The sequence below is a fragment of the Orycteropus afer genome, unplaced genomic scaffold (genome assembly GCF_000298275.1).
Source record: "Orycteropus afer afer isolate SDZICR_OR568_19922 unplaced genomic scaffold, OryAfe1.0 scaffold00471, whole genome shotgun sequence".
NCBI classification, from domain to species: Eukaryota; Metazoa; Chordata; class Mammalia; order Tubulidentata; family Orycteropodidae; genus Orycteropus; species Orycteropus afer.
Genome location: NW_006922058.1, coordinates 1,045,197 through 1,055,013, shown reverse-complemented (window position 1 = coordinate 1,055,013; position 9,817 = coordinate 1,045,197). Strand labels below are relative to the sequence as shown.

At 57.6% G+C, this 9,817-nt stretch overlaps 2 protein-coding genes across 2 annotated transcripts in view; one reads left to right on the top strand and one right to left on the bottom strand.

Moving 5' to 3' along the window:
• The window catches only part of IL17REL (interleukin 17 receptor E like), an 87,449-nt gene extending 80,686 nt beyond the window's left edge, over positions 1 to 6,763 (top strand). The window contains exons 17-20 of the mRNA XM_042782801.1: positions 4,494 to 4,599; positions 4,773 to 4,887; positions 6,422 to 6,536; positions 6,680 to 6,763. Of these exons, the coding sequence (XP_042638735.1) occupies positions 4,494 to 4,599; positions 4,773 to 4,887; positions 6,422 to 6,536; positions 6,680 to 6,763 (420 nt within the window). The remainder of the gene's footprint in view (positions 1 to 4,493; positions 4,600 to 4,772; positions 4,888 to 6,421; positions 6,537 to 6,679) is intronic.
• Positions 6,764 to 9,004: 2,241 nt separating this feature from the next.
• Positions 9,005 to 9,817, bottom strand: part of PIM3 (Pim-3 proto-oncogene, serine/threonine kinase) — a 2,155-nt gene continuing 1,342 nt past the window's right edge. Inside the window, exons 5-6 of the mRNA XM_007954742.2 lie at positions 9,263 to 9,439; positions 9,005 to 9,189 (exon numbers count right to left, since the gene is read on the bottom strand). Coding sequence (XP_007952933.1) covers positions 9,005 to 9,189; positions 9,263 to 9,439 — 362 coding nt within the window. The remainder of the gene's footprint in view (positions 9,190 to 9,262; positions 9,440 to 9,817) is intronic.

The following is a 9,817-nucleotide window of genomic DNA, read 5'->3' as shown; positions in this document are numbered from 1 at the left end:
GCACAGGGAGACAGCTCTGGGGGCAGGAGTGCATGGAGGGATGGACACTGGGAAGAGGTTAACTATGGGGAGGAAGTGTGAGGGGAGCTGTTGCATTGTGGTAAACTGTGGTCCATGTCATAAGACAAAGTATATGTGAACTGCTGTATGGAAAGTGAATTTGCTCTGTAAATCTTCACACAAATCACAATTAATAATAATAATAATAATGTAGAATCTGCAAAACACCACATAATGTGGATGAACTTGGAGGACATTATGCAAGTGAAGTAAGTCAATCACAGAAGAAGAAAAAAAATTTCACTGCCATCAAGTCAATTCTGACTCATAGCGACCCTCTCTGGGTTTCCGAAGCAGTAAATCTTTATGGAAGTGTATTGCCTAGTTTTTCTTCCTTGGACTGGCTGGTGAGTTTGAACTGCTGACCTTCTGGTTAGCAGTCAAATGCCTTAGGCACTATGCCACCAGAGCTCATATGGAAGAACAAATACTGTATTAGTCCACTATTGTAAATATTCAAAGAAAGGTTTATATATGGAAGGAAATTTTCTTTATTGGTTACCAGGGATGGAGGGTGGGAGGGAACACTGCTAGATAGGTAGAAACAAGTGTTGATTTGGTGAAGGGAAAGGCAATATATCAAAAGCAAGTGACCAACACAGTAACACTAAGGAAGAAGATGACAGAGAGGTGCACAAGAGGTACAGACAACAAAAACAAACCCTTTTACATACACAGTACTGCGTTGTCAGCGATAGCAAACATTAGTCTACGGGTGAACAGACGTGTAGGCAAACTGAATGATCACATATGTCTAGTCCAAAGGGAATATATCCAGGACTATATATAAGGTTGGCAGATGATACTTCTACATACGTATTTGTATGTGCTGTAAGAATATCCATATAACTACAACTAACGGGGCAAAGTTATGATAACTTCTTAGGCACAGTCAACCACCCTGATGGAGTGAGTTGTTGGACCTGAAGGCTCGGAACCATGGCTGCAGGGGACATCAAACTCAATTGGCATAACATACTACACAAAAACAGTGTTCCACCTCTTACTTTGGTGAATAGCGACTGGGGTTTTAAAAGCTTGCAAGTGGCCATCAAAATGCAACAATGGGTCTCTCTTTGTCCAAAGCAAAGAATGAAGAAAACCAAAGACACATGGAAACAATTAATTAGTCCAAGGGATTAGTGGACCACATGAACCTCAGCCTATATGACTATGAGACCAGAAGAACTAGAAGGTGCCCAGCTACCACTGTCAACCACTCAGAAAGGGATGAGTGCAGGAGATCCTAGATAGACTGGGAGAATAACGTGGAACAAAACTCAAAAGCATAAAAAAAATTTTTTTAAAGATCACTTTTACTGGTCTGATAGAGCCTGGTGAGACCTTGAGACAATGGCCCCTAATTACCCTTCAGGTCTGGGACTGTGGCTTCCAGCCAAACAACAGACAGGCATGTATGGTGAACATTTACATCAGATAGATACACTCCTTAGAACAATCAATCACGGGAGAACAGAAGGGCAGTGTTTGCACAGGGAGACAGCACAGGGGGCAGGAATGCAGAGGAAAGAAAGACACAGGGAAGAGATAACTCCAGGGAGGAAGTGGGAAGAGAGTTGTTACATTGTGGGGAATTGCAATCGATGTCATGAAACAAAATGTATATGCACTGCTGCCTGGAAAATGATTTTGCTCTATAAACTTTCACCCAAATCACAATAAAATTAAAAGGAAAAAAAAAAGTTTGTCTCCCCAGGGACCTTAATGACAACTGAATTTTACAAAGATGCAAAGCAACTCAATGGGGGAAAAGATATTCTTTTCAACAGTTGTTACGGTAACAGGATATCCACATCAAAAAGATGAGTGTAGACCTTTACCTCACACCATACACAAAAATGAACTCAAAATAAACCACAGATTTAAAACAAAACACTAAAACCATAAAGTGTTTAAAAGAAACATAAGGGAACATCTTTGTGACCTTGAGTTAGGCGCCATGTTTTCAGATGCACCACCAAGTGCAGGACTCATGAAAGGAACAATGAGAAATTGGGCTTGATCAAAAGTACAAACTTTGTGCTTCAAACGACACCATTAAGAAAACAGAAAGGCAAGCCGGCGGTGGAGAGAACGTGTCTCTCATTAAGGACTTGTATTCAGAACTCTGCCGGGAGCACCGGCAACTCAGTGAGAAGACAAGCAACCCAAGTAAAAGTGGGCAAAAACCTGGCAAGACCTTTCCCAAGATGGTACAGAAATGGCCTTTAAGCACACGAAAAGGGAGTGCCGGCCCACTGAATTGTCTGGTAAAACACTGCAAATTACAGTCACGCTGAGACAACACTTCACACAACCGTGGATGGCGATAATCAGGAAAGAAGATGATCAAGGCTAACAAGGGTGTGGAGAACACAGCCGCCTCCACTGCTGGTGGGGGTGTAAACTTACAGGCGATTTCTTCCCACTGGAAACAGGACTCACCCCGGATCCAGCAGTGCCACCTGCTGGGACCCACCAGGAGAGACCAAGTGTGTGTCCCCATGAGGCCCTGATCAGGAAGGCTGACAGCAGCAGTCAAGGTGCAGGCGACCCAGGGCCACCACCCACGAGCAGAGAAACAAGGGGGCCACCCACAGAGCAGACTAGTACTCAGCCCCCAGCAGGAACCAGCTACAGATGACAGAGACCAGACGGGCCTCCAGGCGCCGGTGGCAAGGGCAGAAGCCAGACACCAACACTGCACTTGGCATGACTCCGTGTCCATGAAACGCTCCAAAACAGCAAACTTACAGAAAGAGAAAGCAGAGGGGTGGCTGCTGAGGGCCAGGGGTGGGAGCAGAAAGTGACTGCAAATGGGACAAGGAGACTTTGGAAGCAAAGGAACCGGTCTACAGCTAGACTGCGTGGGTCACTTGCACACCTCAGAGGGTTTACTCAGTCCAGTGAGTCACACACAGACACGGGCGGGTGCCGTAGTGCATGTGGGCGGGTGGGGGCCAGGCTGCAGCAGGCACCTCACTACCACTGTTTTATAAATGGAATTCCAGTTAACTCTCAGAGATGCTCACACCAAACGTGTAAGGGGAATTTTATTTTTATGAATAAAGCCAGCTGACAAGACATGGCTGGGACCCTGGCCTCTCCTCGCCCCACTGCCACTACCCCACCTCAAGTCCTCACCCCACCCACCGGGCCCAGGGGCCCCACATCCACTGGGGACCTGCCACCAGCGCCCCAGCCTTCAGAGTCAAGGCCAGTGTCCGGGGCCGCCAGCCCTGCCTCTGCTCTGCAGACCCCACAAGGCCCGGCCACCCTCACCCACAGCCTTGCCCACGCTGACCTGCTGACGCCTTTCAGACGCCTGCCCACCCCATAAGGAGCCTGGTGGTGCAGTGGTGAACTCCACCCCCCAGCTGCTCTGCAGGGGAAAAGTGTGGCAGTCTGCTCCTGTAAGGGTTACGGAGGTGAGCACTACGGGGTGGTGTACTCTGTTCTATACCAGGCTGGGCCCCGGTGAGTTCTCCACAAGGCCAAGCCCTTGGGTTTGCAACATGACCCACAGCCCCACTGAACTTTATCCCCCCACACACACGTACACAGGCGTTGACACACATGCACACAAAACACCTGCAGTCACACACATGTGCACACACACGTACACACACCCTGCACACATGTACACACACATGCACACACACATGCATGCGCTCACGCCTCCTGGGAGCTGCTCGGTAGGCACAGAGGGGAGGGGTGTCCCCCTGAGTGTGACCTGTCAGGGACAGGCTTGGGGGCCACGCTGGCATGGAGGGAGGGCTGAGGGGCAATACCTTTCTGCAGAGGGGCCCAGATGGGCTGTTTGGCTCCTGCCTATCCCCCTGCATATCAGAGCCCCAGGGCATGGAGGGCAGAAGGGTGGGAGAGGGGCTGGCACCATAGGAAGGGGGGAGTCAGGGACCCCAAGGTGGGGGCCTGTCGGAGGATGGAAGAGGGTATCCAGGGACATCTGATGGGGTCACAACCTGACGGCTTCGCCCTGTGTGGCTTGAGTAACGGCCTTCCTCTGGCCAGCTGACCTCTTGCCCACCTCCTGTCTCAGGCCAGCTGGGCTCCAAGTCCCACAGGCCCACCCCCTGCAGGTGCCTAGTCCCCAGACCATCTCCTGGCACTCACGGCTACTCTTGCCATCATGGTGTGGTGGCTGCAGGTAACCATGGGGCAGAGTCAGGTGCTGGGGAAAGGGTGACCCAGGCCTGGAGTACTGGCAAGGAGACAAAACGTCCGAGAGACAGTCTGAGCGTGGGGCGGGCCCTGAACTACCGGCCCTGAGCAGTCAACGGGACCCCAGGCCTGTCGCCTGCACCCGGAGTGAGCAGGAAGGAGACCCTTGGGGGAACTGGCATCCCTGTGTCTGTGGGGGCTTCTTGTGTGGTGGCCAGGTCCTGCAACCACTCCAGCCTCCCCACTTCCAGGGCCAGGGGACCTTCCACTGTCTGGAATCCCCCTGCCCTGGTGCCTCCGATCACCTGGCCCCTCCTCCTTGCCTGGATGCTGACCGCCCCCCAACCCAGCCTCCAGGTGGGCCTCCGTGGGGCGTCTGCCTCCATCCACCTCTGCCCTCCTCCTGCTCTGAGCCCCCCACCCCGCCACCATCCCTCCAGACAGGCCTCTCTCTCTGCACTTTAGATCACAAGCTGCAGGCCCCCAGACCCCAAGCACCTGCCTCACCTTACCTCATGCTCTCCTTACAGCTCCCGACCAGGGGCTCTGGGAGGGCCCAGGAAACACATGGGCCCGGACATGGGTCCCAGACGTCCTTAACCCCTGCAGGGCCAGCTGTGCAGCCCTGGCGCGGGAGACCAGGAGGTGAGCAGTGAGTGGCCCCCAGTGCCCCCTCTGTCCCTGTCACATGCACACACCCTCCACCGTGCACCCAGCCAGGCTGCTGAGTCACGGGAGATTCCCTGGGTGCCCTTCGAGGGACAGCGAGTCACATGGTGGCAGCAACCACTGGGCTCTGGCCAGACTGGGTGTTCCTGGACAGGTGCACAACACACGCATATGCACATGCTGTCACACAGGTTCACACACACACACACATGTAGTCACAGACTCACACAGGCACACGTACACACACAGGAGCACACACATCACCCCCACACTGACACACATGTGCACTCCGATTCATAGACTCACACAGGCGCACACACATGCACACACAGATGTAATCAGACTCGCACGCACACGTCTGTGGCCTGATCATCCACCTGGCCATCTCAGAGGGGAGACGGGGGGGGGGGGCCCGCCAAGTGGCCTGGCCTGGGCTGGAGCTGGGACTCTGGGGCCCTCCATGGCCCAACCCAGCCCTTGACAAGCTCCAGGGCTGGTCATGGGTCACCTCTGCTCTTGGGGCCTCCAGTGGGCCAGAGTGGAGGCGTGGGAGCCATGTGTCCCAGCTAGAGAAGCAGGCCCGGGGCCTGGGTAGCCTCCCCTCCCTGCCCTCAGGGGGAAGTATGGGGCGTGCCATGCGGCAGGGGCACCTCCCAAGGCCTGCAGGACCAGGTCCCTCAGCTGGGGGCTCCCCTGATGCATCCCCAGACTCCATTCAGTAGCCCACTCCTCTGAACTCTAGCAGAGACACTAGGACCCCACCCAAGCACTCGCAACCATGTCTGGAAACTGTTCCAACTTACGGTGGCCCTCAGCCTGGAAGGGTCCCCAGGTCCAGAATGTCTGGGTGTCTCTGAGAGAAAGAACCCTTTGAACAGGCAGGGAGAGGGCTGGGAGTCTTGTTCCGTGGGGTGAGGTGTCCCCTCATGCATGCTCCCTAGAAAAGGGGTGCCTCAGCAGGACCTAAGTCACGGATGGCGCCTGACACCCCCCCTCCGGCGTGTCTCCAGGCCCCATCTTCTCCGAACATGCCGCCTCACTGGACAGGAAAGTGAGGCTCAAAGCACCCTGATGCTCTCAGGGCAGAGCTGGGGGGGCCGAGGTTCCGACCCTGGGTTGGAGGCAGCCCCTGCCTGGCCCAGTCCAGTGGTATCCCGGGACCAGGGCTTCCGCAAACCCCATGGGCCTGTCCCCGCACATAGCTGATAGTTCCAGGCCACCGGCCTCTGAGTGGGGTCTGCCCAACTCCTCTAGCACCGACTCCTTACCTCTCCCACTTGCTGGGGTGACCAGTGGGGTAGAGACCCCTGAGCCCAGGAACACAGTGGAGGGGGTGCACCTGTCCCGGCACCGGGTCTGGCTCAGGGTGGGGCAAGGAAGTGGACAAGGGCCTGGAGAGCCACCCAACTCCCCATGCAACCCCCCCCAAAGCCCCAGGGCCAGGGTGGGACCCAGCAGAGCAACTCCCGGGCCTGGAGTGCCCATGATGGCAGTGCGCCCTCCGCCGCAGCCGCAAAGCTGGTTTCGCCCCGTCTGTGGAAGAGAGGCAGCGGCAAGGGCTGCGTGTGGTGTTGGTCAGAGATGCAGCTGTCGAGGTGCCTCCTGCACCCGTGTGGCCCCACCAGGTAAGGGGCCTGGGCCTGAGCCTGCCTCCCCTGCTGGGAACACCCAGACGATCCACCCCAAGAGGAACTGACTCGAGGGCCTGCCGGGGGTCGGGGGAAGGGCCGTGAAGTGCTGGGGAGGCTGGCCCTCTGGAACCCTACAGGACGCCGGGCCGGAGGCCCACTGTGTACTTGCAGCTCAGGACTCCGCCAAGGCCGCCTGCAAGTCATGCGCTAGTGGCTGGTGACTGCTCTCCTCTGGATGCAAACTCGGCTGTGGCCTGTGCACCCCTTGGCTGCCTAGCTCTCTGTCCCTGCTCCCTGCCACCTTCCCGGACCATGGGCCAGCTCAGCACTGAGGTGCTGCTACAAGGTCCCGAGCCCCCTGCAACGTCCCACCTGCCCTGACCTCCCCAGGCACTGGGCTACCTCAGCCAGCATGGCCAGCCCTGACTGGATCTCTCCCCAAGTCCTGCTCCTCCCAGGGCCGGGCCATGCTGGTGTCCAACCCTGGGCGTCCCCCACGCAGGGGGTGTCTGTGGGGCTCAGTGACAGCTCGAGACCCCACCTCAGGGGTGGTTTGTCGTGAAACCGCCCTCCTCTCTAACCCTGCAGTGTCTTGACCACACCACCCACCCAAGGGACCAGCAGGACATCGGCCCACACGCCCAAGCAGGGACAGCTACGCCGTCCAGAGCCAGCTCAGCCACGGGGCACAGCACCCCGAGCAACCGAGGGCTGGAGCTGGGCAGGGCCTACAGCCAGGGAGCACGCCCCCTTCTCGCTCAGGTTCGCACCGAAACCCACCACCGTTTCTGGGTTTCGTTTCTCGGCCAGCGGAGGTGGAAGGCAACTCGGAGCTTTCCGGAAGAGCAGCTGACACTCAGGGCTCTTTCCAGGAGGCCGGGCCAGGCTCGTGCAGGGAAATGGCCTCAGGACATGGCTCCCCAGCTCTGCCTCTGCCACGGACACACCACTGAGACACAGGGTCAGCCCCAGTGAGCCAGCCCTGGACCCTGGGGCCAGCCTCAGGGAGCCCAGTGGTGCACAGTGGGTGGGTGGGGGGCAGTGAGGACGCCGATGCCCATGGCGATCCAGGTTTCGGGCAGCCCCGCGTCAAAAACTTCCAAGAGCCTGATTCCCCGAGTCCAGGCCCCAGAAGCCCCAGAAGCTGGAACTGGCAGTGTCCCGTCCTCCCCAAGCAGCAACCAGAAGGCAGAACAAGGGGCCCCAACTCCTTCCCTCCAAGCACCCTCAGACCAAAGGGCCAGTAGTGCCCAGGGGCAGGGTGGGGCCAGGGGAGGGCCCAAACCCTCAATCCCAAGCACCCTGCAGGGCTGTATCTCCAGGGCTCGGGGCTGTGCCCACGAGCAAGCCTTCACAGCTCACCAACCTTCCTCCCATCGCCACCACAAACGGAGCCCAGGATCCACCTCCCTGCCTCTCGGGCTGTGCCCTGCTTCTAGGTCCCACCGAGGACCCAGACGAGTGTGGTGCCACAGGGGTGGTAACCAGGCAACCCCCATGAGGTGCCCTCCCCCCTCCCCAAGGACTCAAGGCCCCAGCCCCAAGCAGCACCCATGTTCTTATATACAAAACGATTTAATTGAAATACCTGTATAAAAAATATGATCTCCATACATCTCACTTTTGGACCAAAAGAAACCCCACCCACGATGCCCACACACACCGGGGTCACAGGACACAGCTGCTAAAATAAATTAAAGGCTTGCGACTCTCCCCTCCCCCAGCCCCAAGAGCCGACAAGCAGACTGTACAAGGTTGATAATTTAAAACCCACCACCCACAGAGCCCAAGACGGTGGCATCACGCCCTCCCCTTAAATTAACCACTGTACAAGTTCATCATCTGACAGACACAGAGGGAACTGGGGACAGACCACCGGGCACCATGCCCCCTCCCTGCCGCCCCAGGGACCCCAAGAGGCAGGGCTGCTTGGAGGAAGCAAACTTGACAAATAAATTAAACCAATAAATAGTCGTGGGGCCAACGCCGCCGCGAGGGTCACACTATAAATAAGACAGTCCCGCGCGTGCCCGCCATGGGGACCGCCGACGCGGGCATTGCATTGCTTGTGCAGGAACATGCCCAGACGAACACCATGAGACTCAAGAGACGAGGGGACTTGGGAGACAGGGCCCGTGCCAGAGTGCTCCTGGTCCAGACGGAGCAGCGGAGGGGGGGGCGGTCGGGTCTTGGTCTCAGGTTTCCGGCCCACCCAGAGGCCCCCAGACAGGCTCTCTGGAGAGGCGGAGCTGGAGAGACCAAGGCCCCTGGAGCAGCGTTCAAAAAGGCACTCAAAGCGAAGGGAACCAAGGCCCGGTGCCAGGGCAGTGGCCACTAGGGGCCAGCCACTGCCCCCGGCAAGGAGGTGGCCTGGCCGAGGGCTGAGTGTTCCAGAACAGCCAGCAGGGCTGGGCAAGGCAGGTGCCCCCGACTCCCCTGGAGGCCAGCAGGCGCCCAGCTCCTCACAAGCTCTCACTGCTGGAGGTGGTGCTGGCCCCGTCATCAGGATCCAGGGCGCACAGCCGAAGGTCACAGCTCTCCAAGGCGCTCTCCGCCTCCAGCATCCAGGGGTGAGCGGTGATCTGGTCCAGGGTGGGACGCTCTGAAGGCCGCAGGGACAAACACCACTCAATCAGCTGCTGGCACTCTGCGGGAGATGGGAGGTCAGCACAGGAAGTCAGGGTCCGCCACCCGCGCCCCACCGAGCCAGGCCCACACACCTGACGAGACTCTCCTTCGGAAGAAGAGCCGTCCTCTCAGGATCTCCTCGTCCCGCTCAAAGGGGATGTCCCCGCAGACCATGTCGTACAGCAGCACACCCAGAGACCACACGGTGGCTGAGCGCCCGTGGTACCGGTGATGGCGGATCCACTCTGGTGGACTGTACACCCTGGTGCCTAAGGGAGTACAAAGCAATGTTAGGATACCAGCCCAGACCTGGTCACTGCACCCAGAAAATCCTAACAGCTTCAATCCCAACCCGGGAGGGCCAGCCTCAAAATCCTGCTTGTCATCCGTCTGGAAAAACCCCAGCAGCAGGCGGGCTGGAGCTGCCAGACTAAAGGGTGGCACCAGGGCAGCGCCCCCAACTGGCCGCAGGGGGAGGCGCGGGGTCACATGAGCGCATGCTCGGGTTTCACAACAAATAGATATGAAGTCTGGCTCCGAAAAGCCCGTAGAGAGGAGCGGCGGCGGCAACAACAGCAGCAGCAGCAGCGTGGGCCGTCTGCGCCGCCCCCCACCTGGCGGCTGCGGGAGACAGAGGACGACGCGGG